Source organism: Papaver somniferum, unplaced genomic scaffold, assembly GCF_003573695.1.
Source record: "Papaver somniferum cultivar HN1 unplaced genomic scaffold, ASM357369v1 unplaced-scaffold_19, whole genome shotgun sequence".
Lineage (NCBI taxonomy): Eukaryota > Viridiplantae > Streptophyta > Magnoliopsida > Ranunculales > Papaveraceae > Papaver > Papaver somniferum.
Window position 1 is genome coordinate 1,898,345 of NW_020628818.1, and position 18,948 is coordinate 1,917,292.

General features: G+C 37.1%; 3 protein-coding genes and 1 long non-coding RNA gene across 4 annotated transcripts; 1 reads left to right on the forward strand and 3 right to left on the reverse strand.

The window, feature by feature from the left end:
• Positions 1–1,329: 1,329 nt before the first annotated feature.
• LOC113338918 lies at positions 1,330–2,142 on the forward strand. Its single transcript, XM_026584312.1, has one exon. The coding sequence runs from the start codon at positions 1,330–1,332 to the stop codon at positions 2,140–2,142; it is 813 nt and encodes a 270-aa protein (XP_026440097.1).
• Positions 2,143–8,000: 5,858 nt separating this feature from the next.
• Positions 8,001–9,238, reverse strand: LOC113338919 (protein DETOXIFICATION 33-like). The gene is made up of 6 exons (XM_026584313.1): positions 9,207–9,238; positions 8,918–8,974; positions 8,607–8,845; positions 8,396–8,514; positions 8,177–8,263; positions 8,001–8,069 (listed from the first exon to the last, which is right to left on the reverse strand). The coding sequence occupies exons 1-6, from the start codon at positions 9,236–9,238 to the stop codon at positions 8,001–8,003; spliced, it is 603 nt and encodes a 200-aa protein (XP_026440098.1).
• Positions 9,239–10,551: 1,313 nt separating this feature from the next.
• On the reverse strand, positions 10,552–11,007 carry LOC113338717. Its single transcript, XR_003354823.1, has 3 exons — positions 10,985–11,007; positions 10,752–10,834; positions 10,552–10,664 (listed from the first exon to the last, which is right to left on the reverse strand). It is a non-coding gene; the product is annotated as an uncharacterized LOC113338717 (long non-coding RNA).
• A 1,457-nt stretch (positions 11,008–12,464) lies between these two features.
• On the reverse strand, positions 12,465–13,373 carry LOC113338920 (protein DETOXIFICATION 33-like). Its single transcript, XM_026584314.1, has 2 exons — positions 13,113–13,373; positions 12,465–13,022 (listed from the first exon to the last, which is right to left on the reverse strand). Exons 1-2 carry the CDS (start codon positions 13,371–13,373, stop codon positions 12,465–12,467), a joined length of 819 nt encoding a protein of 272 aa, XP_026440099.1.
• Positions 13,374–18,948: the final 5,575 nt, after the last annotated feature.

Consider the following 18,948-nt stretch of genomic DNA (forward strand, 5'->3'; position numbering starts at 1 on the left):
AGTTTGTCTATTCTCTAAGTTTCAATAAGAAGTTTATTTGATGCAGTGGAGTAGGCACATTTACGAACTACTATAATTCTTTGTGTTCTTGTTTAAATTCCGCATATTTTCTGTTTTCTGTGTGAAGATCTTGGGGTGTTTAGGAAGTAGCTAATCTTAAGCACAACATTATAACCATTGGATCCAACAAATATAATGTCAGGAAACCGTGAATTTAACCGGCAGTATGACAACGATAATGTACACTTAAAACCGTTGCTAACTAAATTGTGAACATTTATCTGATATTCCACGGTTGCATCCATAAGGCTTATGCTTCAGTTTTTTGATTAAGAGAAAAATTATGAATATTATAATAATTTGGAGATCAACTTTGGTCAAGCATATAATTTGCTAACATTTCATAAGAGAAAAATGAAGACTCTGTCTAAAATTTAAATCATTTTATCTAACCTATCTGAATCGTGAGGATCCCTAAATTGCTGCAATCTCACACCTACAAGGTGTACCCATTTGGGGATGGTGTCCATATATGATATGAAACACCCATGGATAATGAATGGCTGGGTGACATAGGAAAAACTTTCCAGGGGAAAAACAGGAGTATAAAGCATTTTCGCTGAAATGTTAGGACTTCTGGTGTGAAAAAATCCCCGAAGAAAAACTGGAAAATGGCCGCGGGCTTTGACTAGAGTCAAGGAACCTAAAATACTTCATATCAACACTATCTTAGTTTTGAGTATATAATCATAAATTCATATTCGAGTCCCAACACAAATTCATTTCTTTGAAACGATTTGAGAAGCTCGAGAAGAGATATTCTAACCAACCTTGTTAGTGGCTGAATTTCTGGGTTTTTAATTCCTCTCTACACCTCCGAACTCGCCAATGAAAAACCAGGCACCTCTCTCCACCACCAATGCATGCAGGGAAGACAATACACCACAACTTCCTCAATTATCCCTTCACTCAGTGAACTCTGAAAAGCAACATCGAACTTCTAATCAAATAGCATGCGTGTCTCAACCAGAAGATGCGTTTTTGATTAAAGAAAACCAACATAAGAAGAATAGAAACCTTTATGAGGATTCTCAACAGACCTTCTTATCCTTTTCATCAACATCAGTTTCGAGCAAACCATAAGTACTTTCTAAAAAATTTGAAGAAACAAACCAAAGCTTTCCATCAAAACAATCAAACACACATCATCTGAGGAAACATAGCAAAACCTCGAATCTTCAGACACCCCAAAAAGATTCAGAAACAAAACCAACCTTTACAAAAAAGCAAAAAGATCAACGTATTCCTATATTTCAACTTACTGAACGGATGCAGAACCTAATGCAAACCCACAATGAACACAGTGTAGCAGTAAAAGTGGTGGGAGGATATGAAGATTTTTTACAGGTTAAGAGAGCATTGAGCAATAGAATATTCCCAATTCTGATACATCACATAGAAACAAATGCTACTTTTCAGGTAATTCAGATGTTCCTCAAACATAAATCTGATAAGGAGTTCATCCTAGCACATCAACCGTGGATTGCGGTACCTCTTGTTATCTTCTGTGAAGATTGGAATTTTTTTGTGCAACACCCACTCAAATTCTTTAAGTTTTCACCTTTTTGGCTTCAAGTTCTTAACCTGCCAAGACTTTTCAATGACGAAGAAGCAATCAAAGATATCATTGAGAGGTCAGGAACTGGGACGGTGTTACAGTTAGATCTGGAGAGTTCACCACCAAGAGCATTAGTCATGATGGATCTAAACAAACCGTTCATGCCGGGGGTCATGCTTAGTATGGGTAAAGGAGTATGGATCCAATTTGCTTATGAAAATATTCCTGTGATGTGCTTCTTCTGTGGCTTCTTATATGGCTTCCATGGTCATACCTTCAAGGAGTGCAAAAAAAGCTCTGCAGTAAGATTATTCCCAGACTTTCATTTTGCAAAACTCAATGCACGGATGAAGGCTACAACATCCATAGGAAATCGAACAAACTGTATGCTTGAATACCGAGATACAAACATAACCCTGGGGGAATCATCAAGCATAAGAGAAGAACTAACCAAAGAACTCATAGAGGATAACCAACAGGCGTTTGAACAATCGGAAAAGAACAACCCAACATCGATTCAATAAGTACAAAAAGGAAGAACTCAGGAGGTTAGGGTTGTGGAATCGGCTAACGCACCATCGTTCCCGGCGAGATTATCCGAAGAGATGACTCGACGTGGTCTTGTATGGAGCCCGGTAAAATCGCAAAAGAAATCTGACAATTTCATTGCTACAAGCCAGACAACGCATCCTCCGTAGGAAAGCAATAAAGACTGTGCCCATGCAAAAAAACCGGAAAATCACCTGCAGCGGAAAAGAATGTCGGAGGAATATCTAAGGATAAGGCCCCATAACATAACACGTCAGCTATGCCAACTCAGACACCTGATGGACCAGATCAGCCAAAGCCCAGCACCAAAGGAAAAGAAAAAGCCCATCCAGAAGAATTTATTGCCACAACTACTGGACCCATGGAGCAGCACCCACAACCAAACCCGTAAGTGTCACCAAAACCGAAAAACAAACCCGGCATCAACCGAATGTTAACCTTTTTTACTCCTGAGTATACTAAAATACTTTTGAATTAATTGGAAAACAGGGATATGCAAGTGAATATACTGGTTTATCTTGTCAAGGGAAAGCCAAAGGTTATGGTATCTACTTCACCTGCACCAACATTGAAAACCTACAAGAGGTGGGCTTCCCCAACACCTTCAAGGATGCCAGCACACTTGATGATTCCAAACACATCTAATTTTGGATCTCAACTACCTCCAGCAAAAGTCCGTAAATATGCATCCTAGATCAGTTATAATTGCAAGAAACAACAAATCCGAGACAAACGACATTTGAAATATCAACCTTGAGGCATAGGAAGCCGCGGACTGCTAGGAACATTTTCCAACAAGCACGGAATATCCATGTTGCAGAAAACTCAACCAACTCCAGAAACATCTCAACTGTGGAACGGAACAATGAAGAAGAAAGCAACATTCCTTCTACCTCAGTTAGACCAGCTTGGAGATTCTCCTTGGATGCAGGGACTATCAGAGAAGCTGAAGAAAATCTTGCGTGTGGTGTTGTCTTGAACCAACACACTCATAAGAAATGAGTTACTTGGCGTGGAATTGTCGAGGCATTCACAATGCCTTGACAGTCTCTAAATTACATGAATACACACGTAAATTTAGACCCTCTTTGCTTTTTTCTGTCTGAAACTTTGGAGACCGTGTCGCATATGTCTTTTTTGGGAACTTCTTTAGGTTTTTCTGGTTCTTTCACTGTACCTTGTGAGGAACATAAGGGTGGCCTCTGCTTGATGTGGACATCCCACCTTAATGTCTCGGTTTTAGTTGCAAATCAAAATGTTATCCATGCCTACATCACAACAACTCAACCTCAGCTTATACCACCATGGATGTTTATTGGTGTCTATGGACCTCCCCAACCAACTCCAAGAGCAGAACTGTGGCAAAAATTTGACAACATCGTGACTACACCAACTGTTCTCTGGATTCTAATGGGTGAATTCAATGAAATTGTTGAGCAAATTGAAAAGAAAAGAGGAAGACCAGTAACCAACAATCAGGTTAGAATCTTCAATAATTTTATAAATACTCATGGCCTTATTGATTTAGGATACCAGGGAGATACGTTTACATGGACCAACAATCAGATCGATGGCAATTTTATCATGGAGAGACTCGACAGAGGACTCGTAAACCAAGAATGCTTGGATAATCACCCACAAGCTTTACTCAGATATTTTCCAAGAATTGGTTTAGACCATGCACCACTCATTTTGAACGAAAGAGCAATGGCAAGAAGATCCACTAAAAAATTCTGAGTTGAACACTTGTGGTTCCTACATCCACAAATGAAAGAGATTGTTATTGCAGCCTGGCAACAAAATTACACTCATGAGGAAGTTGAGACGGTAGGACAAAACCTGTTAACAAGAATGAGAGAAACAGTTGTGGTTCTACAACAATGGCACAAACAAATGTTTGGTCACCTACCTGAACTCCTTAAGGAAGCTGAGTTTCAAATACAGTTGGCGCAATCAAAATGTGCAACCACAACAGGCAGTGAACTGATTTTTTGGCTGAAGCATGAAAGAGAGACTAGGAATTCACACCTGATCCTCCTTCACTGTCATGATGAGTACTGGAAACAAAGATCCCGAGTTGATTGGTTAAAAATTGGAGACCTCAACACCAATTTTTTCACACTAAAGCAACCATCAACAACATTCACCACCTACTAGATGCAAATCAAAGATGGGTGTACAATCAAAGACAAATTAGTGAAATGATGATCCAGCATTATGAACAACAATACATAGCACAACCTACAATGATGGACATGCAACTATTTTCCAACATAATACCTCGGATATCACAGTTTCACTGCACCCAGTTGATGAAAGCACCAACCATTGAGGAAATCCACAAAGCTATTCAAAGTATTGGATCGGAGAAGGCACCGGGGCCGGATGGATATACAAGTAAGTTTTTCAAAACTTTTTGTGACATTACAAAACCGCAAATCATAAACCTGGTGACCAATTTTTTTGAAAATGTGGAGCTGGCAAACCCCATCAACCACACAAACATTACTCTCATCCCAAAATCAGATAACCCAACCTTAGAAAATGAATTTCGACCCATTGGTCTATGCAATGTTCTATACAAAATTATTTCCAAGATGCTTGTGGATAGACTGAGACATATACTTCAGTTTATGATCAGTCCATACCAAAGTGCTTTTGTTCTAAACATAGCTATTCATGATAACATATAAATTGCCACTGAAATTTTCCATCACATCCATTCTACATCCCCAACCAAAAACCCAAAAATTGCAATGAAACTAGACAAAAAGAAGGCATATGACAGTCGAGATTGGGGTTTTGTGAAACAAACCTTGATTTCCTTGGGTTTTCCGTCCAAGTTTGTAGAATATATAATGTTATGCATAACTATGGTGACATAGGGTATCAACATCAATGGATCACCTCAGGGCCATATCAAACCAACAAGGGGACTCAGGAAAGGAGACCCATTGTCCCCTTACATTTTTATGATGTGCGCAGAAATCCTATCCACCAATCTAGCAATCCTGGAAAATGAAGTCAAACTGAAAGGGTTGAGCATTTCGACAAAAACTCCTCCAATACTCCACCTGATGTATGCAGATGGCTTACTCATTACGTGCACAGCAGATCAGAAAACCTGTGATAACCTTAGCAAGGTACTAGATAGCTATTCAAGCTCGGCAGGCCAAGCAATCAACTTGCAAAAATCAGTCATCATACACCATCCAAACACGACTTCAAGTGTAACAGAGTGGCTGTCAACAATGTTCAACATCCCTACAACTTCGAATCCACCTAAATATTTAGGTGTGGAATTCAAGCAAGGAAGAAATTCATCACCAATATTTTCTTAGCTACTGCAAAGACTGGAGAGAAAAAAAAAGTATGGATGGGAAAGTGTCTCAACCAACCAGGTAGATGTCTACTCATAAACTCAAGTCTACTACCCACATCTACTCACATTATGCAAACTCAATTGCTACCAGCACATGTTCATCACAAAATATATAAGATCGCAAGGAATTTTTTTTTGGGACATGATAAAACAACAAGGAAACTGCATATGACTGGTAAATAAAAACTCAATCTACCAAGAAAACAAGGAGGGATGGGCATCAGGAATACCAGGTTGCATAATTTTGCTCTACTGGGCAAAAGGATTTGGCAAATGCATGCTAGGAAAAACACAATCTGCAACACTATGTACAGAGCCAAATACATGGCGGATGAATCGATCCTGCGAAGAATTCCAACACCACCGGCTGCAGCCAGCCCGGCGTGGAAAAACCTAACAAAACGACTCTTTTTGTACAGGAAAACTATGCAATGCAGATAGGAGATAGAAAAGCGACAACAATAAGCGACAACTGGATAACCATGTATCCACGTCTTCCAGCTTTGGGAAACTTAGGTAACAATTTGGTAAGTACATTAATGATACCACATTAATTTAATTGGAACGCCGAATTATTATACCAAAGTTTCCAGCCACACATAAGTAGTACAATTAGAGCAATTCATATTCCAAACCCAGCTTCACCCGACAAACCAATTTGGCCTCATACCAACACGGGGAAGTACACGGTCAAGAGTGGATATGAGATTCTTCTACAACAGCAAATATCTTCAACAAACCAACCTCCACAGACCGATACATTTAACATAGGAAAAAGGTACAAGACCTTATGAAAAATGAACTGCCCCCAAAAAATCAGAATTTTCCTCTGGAAAGTCATCCACGATGGATTACCAACCTTTGAAGGCCTGCACTATATGCACATTGTTGGTACCAATATGTGTCTTATTTGTAACTTACAACGAGAAACAGTCCAACATTGTCTTTTTGAATGCCCATGTCCAAGGAGACATGGGAACTTTTGTGCCGACATGCCAATAGAAGTGCATCCATGTATAACACATACAACGACATCGTCCTACCACCACATCCATTGGCCGCTACCATCTGCCAACAGATACAGCAAGGCAACACAACAGTCCAACAACACAGAGGAGGTACAACAGCACCAACTGCGCGACAACCACCGTCTAACTTTGAGGAATTTCTAAAAATGCAGGACTACAAAGAGGATTTCACATTGTGTTGTTACATAATATGGAATATTTGGCTAGCGAGAAACGCAAGGGTATACCAAAACAGCGTGCAAACACCACAACAAATATTCCATATATCCTTATTGTTGAGCCAAGAATACAACTGGGCAACCAGACACAACATATTCACACAACCGGCAACAGGGCAACAAGGAAGAACAACAATAACTAGATGGATAAAATGGGATGCACCACAAACTCAATGGCTGAAAATCAATACTGATGGAACAAGCAAGATGGACAGGTACGGTACACCAAAGGCAGCTGGAGCAGGGTGGATATGCAGAGATGAACAGGGTTCGGTCATCATGGCAATGGCTGCACCTATTGGAAAAACAACGGCGATAGTAACGGAGACTTGGGCTATGCTGCTAGCGGTAAAGATGGTAACGCCAAAAGAATGGCACAATGTACACTTCGAAACATACTCGACAACCTTGTTGACTCTAATCACGAAAGAACAATCTGAGACTCCTTGGATCATTCAAAACATGCTGCGAGAATTACGACAACATCTGCAACAACTAAGAAGGTATCTGATGACACATATATACAGGGAAGCTAACCAGGCAGCAAATGGACTCGCAGATTTTGCAGCAAAAAAGCAATTACAAAATGGGAATGACAACACCAACAGTAGTTCGACAAATGTATGGGATCACACCAATCCTGAATTCCTCAATGTAATTCTAATGAATGGTTCAACGGGGACTCACTACCCAAAAAAAGTTCTGGTATAATAAATAAAGGAATCTTCTTTTCAAAAAATAAAAAAAGGACTTTCTGGTGTCTTTGTCTTCCCACCTCCTAAGTACGAGTAACATATAAGGAATGCCTTTAAAAAAAAAAATTAAAAAAATCACTAAGCATAAATTAATGGGAGGACATATCTTTTACACTCTCTCCCCACACTTGGGAAATTATGCTTAAATCATAATTTGACTTACAAGTGTTGCAAGAAATCCGAAGTGCTACACATTCCGCGGGTTATATCAAAAGGGAGAGTGGGGTGAGACCCCTCCCAACCCGATGGTCTAACGTGGATGGGTTTAATATGGGTCCCATCTCCCTCTCTCACTCGTTATAACCGGCTGGTATAAATTATTTCCGCTTTACTACCCAAACAACGTCTTTCTTTTTATTTTGGATCTGTGAACCGTTACTCTTTTGCTCAGTAACTAAACCAAAGAATGACAAATTAAAAGGGATGCATTAAAAGAATCTCAAAGTTGATTCAGTTAATCAACTTTTGTTCCTCGCTATTTCCCACATCCTCTGAAACTCTATCTTTGGTTAGTTGCACCTGTAAAAAAAAAAAAAATTCAACAACCGTAAATATACCTCGATAAAAGCATAAGAAGATGAATTGAAAGAAAAGAAATGAACCATGCAACATAAGAGAAAATTCACCTCTTTGTCCCAGTCTGCACGCCAAAACATAACTAAAAGAACGATAGTCTGGAGACCCATCCCAATTTGTATTCCAACCCAAAGTCCCTTCATTCATATAAATGACATCCAATGAAAATCAACTCCAAAATACAATGCTATAATCTTAAAAAGATAGAAACATTTAAACTTGAAGATAGATTGCATAATGTTAAGAGACAGTTTAATGGATGAGCTTACCTCTAGACCCCTATCTAATTTGAATCCCATAAACACACCGATGGGCAACCCGATGAGATAGTAGGTTATGGAATTTACATAGGCTACAGCAGCTTGCCAACCAGCTCCAATGGCCATACCTATTAATTCAAATATATACATGTGTATGTTATAAAGATTTCAGCATTGACCGAGTCCTCAAAAAGTTGCTTTTGCATTTGAAAGTACGAACCTGATAAAACGGGCAGGATGGCACATGGTAAGATTGAGATGCATAAATACACGGCTAATGCACTAACTTCTTTTATAACAATCTTGTCATTTGTAAAGAGTTTTGGGAAGTCATTTCTTGTTATGAAAAGCAAGATAGCAAAAGCACTCTGTGTAACTAGAGCAATTGAGACTGTAACCCAAACTGAGAATTTTGCAGATGCTGCATTTCCAGATCCCAATGCATTCGAGACCCTTGCACTGAAAAGGATACACAAGAAATGAATATACTATAGGCAGGTAAATATCAACCGAATAAGTTCAAACGAATACCTGGTAGCAACAAGATACCCAAGTGGTACCATAAATATCCATCCTTCCATATTCAAACTACAAACCAGAAAATAATAAAAATTCAATACAATGGCATCCTAGAAAAAATAATACTCCCTCCATTTCATGAAAAGAAATATTTACACTTTTTCATTTTAGTCTAAAAATAGAATTTATAAGAAAAAGAAATGGCTCCTTAATTTGTACATTGTTTGGACCAGCTCAGACACTTTTTAAGGGGTTAGATTGATTTCGCACTGGTACTTTTATCAACCGTTAGAATACATACCAGATAGCAGCAGCATCGACTTTTATCAGCATTTTTTTAAAAGTGTCCAGTACTCCAAGCTGTAATAAAAAAGTGCACGTGGATCAGAATAAATAAAAGCAAAACCATAAGTGACGGTGGCAATGGACTATCTGAATCCTAATGAATTTGATAACTAAAAAGAATCTATTGACACCCTACTTCTTGAAGAGTAGGTTAAATGTAGTTGCACAATCAAACGAATAAGTTAAATTATTGAAAGGAAAAATTGAGTTAGGGAAAACTAAAATTGGCTGCCAAATTATTAGACCCGTCAACTGCAATACGCGCTAATTATCTGTTATGGAAACGACTTCCAGTGGGAAAACTTCTTATGATTTCTTTTTCTTCCAATATACTCACTGAGTTGGATAAGGGATTGCCGTGCCGGTTACGGGATGGGTAGCATTACAAAACAGAAGGGTTCTTGGGACGGTCAGAAAAGGCGTTGCTATTAGCAACACCTGACAGGCGTTGCTAAATTTTGAAATATTTTAAGTTTTCTTTTCAGTTTCTTTGGAAGGATGCCTATCCCTTTGCCCTGTTAAACATTCATTCAAATTGCATTTTACCCCAAAATAGATTCTCATTCATGAAATCATGTTGTTGACAAAAAAGATTCAATCATTTATACTACCAAATCTCATACAAAAAAAAAAAAACAATCTGAAAAACAACCTAAAGGTGATAGTTTCAGACTACAAAAGTTAATCCATGCTGAGATGAGTTGACAAAAAACCACCAGTATGCAGGTTCCTTTGCAGTGGGCACAAAAGAGTTAAGGCATTGGTCGAAATTCTGCAACAAACCAAAGTTAGTAAAAATGTCATCGATCGATGTAAAGCGGACAAAGAAAGCAAAGCATTAACCAAACAAATTGCATCTTAACTTATATACTTGGTTCATGTTTACTCTTAAAATAAAGTGGAAATGAATAAACCAAATAGGGAAATGTTATGTGCATTACCACGCTTAATTGCTTGGTGTATCTCTTCCCGAGGAGGGTCCTGGAGTTCAAAATACAAACATACGAAGTTGGTATATGGCTAAGGTCAATCAATCTAACCAACGACGTCCATGAAGATGTAACCAATTTGAAATATTAAATGATGTAGTGTACTGTAATTCACTCTCATGCCTCCACCAAAGAACTTCGCATTTCCTACACAGAGGGTTGTTACTTGAGGAATTAATTCCCAGTTGTCCCCATTGGCCTAGAATGTTTAAAGCATTTAATGCATTTGTTAACATCTTACAGCCTAAACATTGGCATCTAGATCACCTTCCATGTGTAAATAGCTAATTTTAGAGCATCATATACTGACCTTGATCCTGAGGTCCCGATTACTGTGCCCCATGAAGCTCCTCAATGCACCAGTAACATAAGAAAGGTTCCCAAATTGTTTGTACTTCGATGTGTAATATACAGCCTTTGCACTCCTATATACTTCCACAAAACACTAGGGTGAGTTGTTCATTAAATACTAAATGTAGATTTCTCAACTTGATCAAGGAAGATGGCCTTACAGGTGAACATCAACAACATTAAGAGAAATGAGGTTCTCCACTTTCACCACTAACATCCCCAATATCTATTCTAGTCCTTAAACCTAGAAACACAGAATTGTAGATGTTAAAAAAGAAAAAAAATATACACGTGACGATTCTTTAGCAAAGCTTGTGCCATATTTTGCCTGGTCAAGAATGAAAGCACATAATTTCTCAAACTATTAGAATAGAGAAGATAAAAGGTGTAACACCTTTAGATATATGTTTTACGACTTCATGTGGGTCATTTTTCCTGATAAAAGAAACCATAAAGATTCATATCATTCGACGAACAAGGGCTAATTGTCAATTATTCAAAGTGGGAGAAGCAGCAACCAACCAGCCAAACGTTCTGGCAAAATCAGATCCAGTACCTAGTGGAATAACCTACAAAACACATGTTTATAACAGCTGCTTAGGATGCTCATGAAGAGTACCATCGCCTCCAACAACAACCACATCATCAGCTCCCTCCCGTATAGCCTGCATAAAATGCGAGGCAACAAAATGAAAAAATGTGAAAAAGATAAAACAATTTTGCGGCTCATTCAAATCCTAGTATCCCAAATCATAGCTCAAAGAATAAAGAAAAGAATTCTCACCTCCCTTGTAATGTCAATGACATGAGAAGAAGCTGAGGTCAAACACTCAAAGAAGTACAAATTTCTGAAAGTGTTAAAACAAAATTGTTACCCAATTCAAGTAGCCTAATTATGACTTCTCCATTAACCACCAATTTCACTGGAAGCATACTAGTGCAATGAGCTTCATCAAATGAATTAGATTTAACAAAGAAGGCAATACAACAAAACCAGCATCAAATGAATTCTAAGAAATGAAAATCAAAAATTTCTTCAAAGTTTCAACCCTTGAATCCTAGCAAAACTCTGCCCTAGATTCAATAAATCCTGCATTATAACAGATTCAATTCAAACTTATCAAACTCAATCATTAAAACGCTCCAATTGAACAAAAAAATAACAGATTCAACTCAAAATTATCAAACTCAATCAACAAAATTCTCCAATTGAACAAACGAATAACATATTCAACTCAAAATCGAGCAAATGAGTCGATAATACACTGCGATTTCCCGAGAACAACCTTAAATTCTTCGCTTCAAACAACAGATCGTAAAAAATTCAAAGAGAAGGAGAAGGAGAATGAGATTTTTACCCAAGTTTGCATAATGAATCCGCTAGATGTGAACGACTTCGCGGAGATGGAGATGAAAGTGAAGATCGATTTCACAAAAAGAGATCTGGAATTGAGAAGTTTCTAAAGAAAAGTCTAGGTTTAATTTTAGGGATTTCAAAACTGGTTTCAGAAGAAGAGAAAGAAGATGAAATTATGACCATGAGAGAGAATTGGTAGAAAAATTGTCGAAAACTAGTGGACCAATAATGACGCTCAGATACAAACCGTCCCAACTAATGGAGCAATAGGGATGATTTGTGCTTACCGTCCCAAATACACGTCACTTGGGACGGCTACAATGTGGGACGGTTTTTCAGAAATGGCCGTTCCTAGAAGCCTTGTGTTTTGTAGTGTAGACATTAACTTAAGGGAATCCATTTAACACGGTCCAGACTGTTGATTTATGGCCTTGAGACTTGGGAAACAAAAGAGTGTGTGCCAATAAAAAATTGTATTCTGAATAAAAATCAAGCAAAACGAGTTACTGATCACAAATTAGGGAGGGAATACTACTAACCATAGCATGACAGCTGAAGCCAGAGATAACCATAGAAAATCAAGCAATTCAGTGAAAGCCAACCATGAAAACCCATTCCAACAATCGTTGCAACTTCCGGAGACAATATAGGCATATTGAAGAATGACAACCAAGACCCATGAGAAATTCAAAGAAGCGGCTGCTCCTACTAAACCCCATCTCATAACACAGAACCAACTTAATGGAACGTGAATTACTAACACTAGAAATGATATCCAAGCCAATGGTATTACTTTACTTTGAGCTTGTAAAAATCTTTGCATAGGAGAATTCAATGCATACATGTATAATTGTGGTATCATCCATATAGAATATGTACCAGCTGATTCTGCAATCTCTTCTTTTTGACCAAAGATCAATAGGATTGGTGTAGCGAACACTGAGATTAGGGTCAATGGTAACGCTGTTCCTAGCAGAATCACCCATGCTCTTTGTAAGTATATCCCTAGCATTTTTGGTTTTCCTGCTCCATATGCTTGTCCGCATAATGTTCCTAATGCACTTCCCATACCCAGCTGCAAATACAAAAACAAGAAAATCAGCCAAGATCCAGAGATAGATAGATGAGAGTGATAGATAGATATAAAGAGCGATAGAGTACGTACCATGATTCCATAGGTGAGACCAGAAATGACCAAGTTTTGGAGACCAAAAGCAGCAAGTTCAAGAGTACCAACATGACCAACCCATGTTTGTGTAACGAAAGCAAGAGAGAATTTAAATATTGCACTTAAAATGCATGGTCCTGCTATGTACCAGACGATCTTGTTTTCTTCCCAAACTTTTATGGAGAAGGATACTTGAGAATTCTCATTTTCATTTGTTAACAGAAGAATTGAGTAGCTTGAAGTTGAATCCTCATCCATGGCTGAAATCTCTACCTCCCTAAAAACTTACCAGGTTTGTACTTATTTAATAACCTACCTCGTTGACAAAATAAGAGAGATAGAGATGATTATTCTTGATCAGATTATGGGTTGAGCAAGTATTCCTAACCTCGCACCTAGCTTTATAACCGTCAGCAAACTGTGTATTTAATAGTTAATCTCCAAATACCTGATATGCCCCTCCTTCCTTATTACCACAGTCATAGAAGTGGATCCTGCTAGATCATAGATGGTTGCGCAGAAAGCAAACATTTATGGCCATGTGATCCTGAATTCCGCTTCACAATATATTTGTTTTCTTTTAAGGAAGTTTTCTTGAGAGGGGGTCCTAAGGGATCTTGGGCAGATTGCCCCGTCAAGATCTTGCATCAAAAACATTATATATACACAGTACTTTTTTTTGTTTAAAAAGCAATTAAATTTATTATATAGGTGCTTGCTCATATTAATTCCTCCCCAAGATCGTAGTAAATAATATTTAATGCTGCACATCTAACTCAATGGAAAATTTTCATGAACTATGCTGGTTGATTTTGCTGTCTATTATCACAATATCACCATGTGTATGCTCCAGTGACACCCTTGGGGAATGGTATTCATTCATTAATTGTCTGTGCTGTTGGGAGAAAATAAGTCCTATGTTTCGGTTGACTCATGCAAGCTAAAGGACATATCAGGTATTTGGTAGTATTAACTGTGGTTAAATACATAGTAGTATTATGAGACTACTTGGTTGACAGACTCACTTTCATTACACAGTCGATCATTGTTGATCAAATAATTGCTTGCTAACGTGATAGAAAGAGCAAGTAGCAAGAGGGTTTTTTTTTGTTTGTTTTGTTTTGTTTGTTGTTCTTGTAAATTGGAGCCATTTATTGGAGTGGAAACTTGCCTGAAAAGGCTGCTTGATCTACTATATTACAAAAAAAGAAAGATAGAAATTGGTCTACATATAGACAAAGAGTACTCTCTTAATCCTCTCATATAAATTGTCCCTTCCGGGACATCCGGTAACCGTTGTAAAACGGTTAATAAAAAATGATTTTTTTAAAGTTTTAATAAAAATTATAATTTATTGTTTTTTTTTGTGAATGAAACTTATTAGTCCCACGTTGTGGAGTTTCCAATTCCTACTAGTTTCAAGAAATTATATAAACCTTTTAGTTCCACATCGGGGAGTTTTTCTTATTAAGTTGTATTTGTCAATTATATAAACAAATTCACTACTTTTGTAAAATCTATGGGAAAGGGGTTGCTCTATATTTAGAGGGACCTCCAAGGAAAAAAATATTTTATATTGTTTTCTCAAGCGTTCGAGATTTTCCTTTATGGTTTTTTCGGAGTTGCCAAGCTCAAGTTGAGCATCTACTACATATGCTAGTAGTAGGTGTATTAGGGTGTTTTATCCTGGAGATATCCGTCCTGTGAGGACTATAGCATCACTCTTGAGTGTAACCGGGCGCTAATGTCTTAAGTGCAACGTGTTGAACACGTGACTCACTCTGTTTTTCCATTGCCTTATTGCTGTTGCGGAGATATGGGGAGCTCGTCTGTTTCATCAAATCGATCACTTCTATTATAAAGGAGCTAAGTATCAATAACTTTTGCATATTTGATTTTTCCTTGTTTTTGATTATTGCACCCAACAATTCAAAGGGTGGACATCAGGATTTGTAATAATCCTAACCTAGAAGGAATTTCGAATTTGTAATAATCTTAAGACATTAGAATCTTAAGACATTAGAATATAGGACTCTGTTTCTCAACAATCTTAAGACATTAGAATTTATAATGATCGAAAATGGTTGGTTGGCTTGTGAATCATGAATGTTAATTGTGGAGTGAAAAAAAAACGAATTTTTGGTCAGCTGTAGAGTTTCGAGTTTATCTCTTAACCTAGAAGGAATTTCGATGAACTCTTTTGACACAACGTAGTAGACATCATGATAGTTACCCACGTAAAATTTCAGAATTTTTGGAGTTGTAAAAGTTTTTTTTTTTTGATATTTTACAAAACAGAGAAACGTTCCTGATTGTTAACTAAAGTAGTTTTTGTGGGATAACCATGAGTTTTTTGATATGGTGGTTCAAACGAAGTTTATAAATCTAGATATTATCTTCAAAACTCATATTTTATCTGACCTAAGGTTTGTGAGATGTGGTATATTAGGCGATTGGGAAATTAACGTGTCCGTGGTCAGAGTATAAACGAAGTTTGTGACATGAAATTGAAAAGGAACATGGCTACCAGGCGCATATGGATGAACACAAGTCTTCCAAAGCTAACAAATGTGAGAACATCAAACACAACTCTAAGCGTAGTCTTCATAAAAAAAGTATGTTTCGTAAAACTGAATCCGGCATTACTTTAATTAAGGGTGATTGTTATGTTTGTAAAATTCCTGGTCATACGGCAGTAAAGTGTAGACAACATAAAACCTTAATAAGTAGAAAGTTAATGCTAATTTAGTTGAAACAAATTAGAACTAGTTCATTGACATGATGTCGAAAGTTATTTTAATAACCAATGTGAGAGACTGGTGGGTGGACTCTAGAGCCACTAAGTATGTTTGTTGAAACAGAGACTTGTTCACCTCTTATCAGAGGATAAGAGATGTCGAGAAACTCTATATGAGTAACTCATCTTCGACAGAGGTTGCATAAAAGGGAAAGGTCGAGTATAAGCTCATATCTGTAATATTCTCACACTGAATGAAGTTTTCATGTTCCGAGCATATGAAAGAATCTTGTATCTTTTTTTCTTGAAGATGGTAAAAGATTGATGATCTTAATTAAATGTGGAAAACTTGTTATAACTAAGGGCATTGATTTTTTAGGCAACAGTTATATAAATTAGGGTCTATATAAGTTTAAAGGAAAATCTGATGAAGTGAACATAGTTGATTCTTGTGCTTTCTTTTGTGTGTCTTTGAATGTTTTTCATGGTAGACTTGGAACCGTAAAATTATAAGTCAATGCATAAACTGCCTAGCATAGGCTACGTACCCAAATTTATTTTGGATCTTGAACACAAAAGTGAAATGAATATGCTATAAAATCTTTTAGCACAAATGTTCAGAGTAATTCTGAGCCCTTAGAATTAATTCAGTTAGGCCTAGTTGACATGAGTTCAACCCAAAACCACTATGGTAAAAGATAGTTTATAACTTTCGTGGATGATTGTACGAGGTACTATCTTGTATACTTTCTTAGGGATAAGGATGAAGCCTTAGAAGCCTTAAAATGTATAAACTTGAAGTTCAAAACCAATTAGAAGCCTTGAACATAAAAATTGTATCCTTAAGAAGATGATAATTGCCATGTTGATTAGTTCAGGATTACCTGCGGCCTTGTGGGAGGAAGCAGTCCTCTTAACTAGTATATCCTGAATATAGTACCCTTAAGGATCAGATGAAACTCCATATGATTTATGGAAAGGTAGATGATCTTCTTATGAATGCGTAAAAGTGTGGGGGTGTTTGACTAAGATTGTCATTCCTCTTCCTAAAAGAACTAGATAGAAACCAAAAATGTTGATTGTGTCTTCATATAGGGTATGCTGAGTATACTTTTACATATAGATTTTTGGTTGCTTGTTCTGATTTTTCATACTTTGGTGTGATTTTTCTGATTTTGTTGTGAATACTATTACATAATCTAGGGATGCTGAGTTCTTTGAAGATGTTTATTCTTAAACATGTACCTCATTAGAGATGTGTTGTTGATCCCCTGGATTTATTTTCAAATAGTCAGAACTTATCTTAAAGGAAGATGAAAATAAGGTTGAGCCTGAAATAAGTAAACCAATTAGACTTGAGACTTCTTATGAAGCCGACTTCATAACATGCCTAGCTTAGTCTAAGCCCTGGACTTGTAAAGAAGCCTTGATATCTACTGAAACCCCATTCTGGTAAGAAGCTTCATTTAGTGAAATGGACTCAGTCCGTTGGAACCTGACTTGGGAGGTTTCTAGTTTACCTCCAGAGGGTAAGACCATGAGATGTAAATGAGTCTTTAAGAGGAAACATTAGGTATATGGAAATGTGGAAAAATATTAGGCTAAGTTGGTAGCTAAAGGCTATAAACTAAAAGAAGGTGTATATTTCCTTGATTCTTATTCACATGTGACGATATTTACTTCCGCTGAGATGCTAATTGTTATTGCTGTTATAAACAAATTAGAGATACATCAGATGGATGTTAAGACAACTTTTCTAAAATCGTTAATTAGATAAAGAAATTTACATAGACCAACCCGAGGACTTTGTAGTGAAAGGTTATGGTGACAAAGTTTGTAAGTTGAACAACATTTTGTGTGGTTTATAAAATAAGCACGTAAACAGTGACATGGAAAATTTGATCATGTGATAATGTGTAGTGGATTTAAGTTAATGAATCTGACAAGTATATTTACAAGTAACTTATTAAGGATGCATGTGTGATTGTATGCTTGTATGTTGATGATATGCTTATACTTGATACAAACATAGATGTGATTAATTCCACTAAAAAATGCGTTGAATGAGAACGTTGACTTGAAAGACTTAGGCCCTGTTGATGTAATATTAGGGATGAGGGTTAAAAAAATAATCTAACATATGTAGTGTTAGTCATTCTCATTATGTTGAATTTGTGCTTAAGAGATACAATCACTGTGATTGTAAGCCTGCTTGTACTCCGTACGATTATTCTTGTAGACTCAAGAAAAAAGGGTAATGGAGTATCTTAACTTGAATACTCAAGAGTTATAGGATGTATGATGAATTTAATAAACTGTAAGAGTCTATACATTGCCTATATCGTGAGTAAGTTAAGTAGATATAATTGTAGTCCAGAGCAATAGCATTCAGATGCGCTGAGTAGAGTATTATGGTACCTAAAATACTCTATTACCTTTTATTTGATTTATGAAAGGTATCTTTTTTTCCTTGAGGGGCTTTGTGATGTAAACTGGATAGTTGACTCAGAGGAGTCTAAGTATATGAGTGGATATGTTTCACTCTAGCATGAGGGTTTGTTTTTGGAAGATTTACAAACAAACATATATTGCTCAATTCATTATGGAATCTGAGAGTATTGGGTTAGATAAAGCACGAGAGGGGGACGAGTGCCTAAGATGCTTTTTAGAAGACATTCCTCTATGGCATACGTCTGTACCAGCTATATCTATACATTGTGTTACCCAAGCTATAATAGCTAAAGCTGAAAATAACTAATCTCAATCGGCGTTATTTCCATTGATTGGATAAAGTCCAAGGAGAATATCGCGCAATATTTGACGAAAGGTTTATCCAAAGAGATAGTTGGAAATGCATCGAGGGGGAAGGGGCTTAAGCTCATAAATTAAACTTGCCATGAAGGATACTCAACCTTGCTGACTGGAGATCCCAAGATCAAGGTTTCGAATGAGACAACTAATTTGTGGCGGGTAAAGGTAAACACTATCAGAGAATTTCATTCTCTGTTCCTTCCCTATGGTGTAGACGTGATAGTGTGACTGCATGTGAATGATGACTTTTAAGAAGTCTTAATGAGTTCTATAGTTTCAATTTAA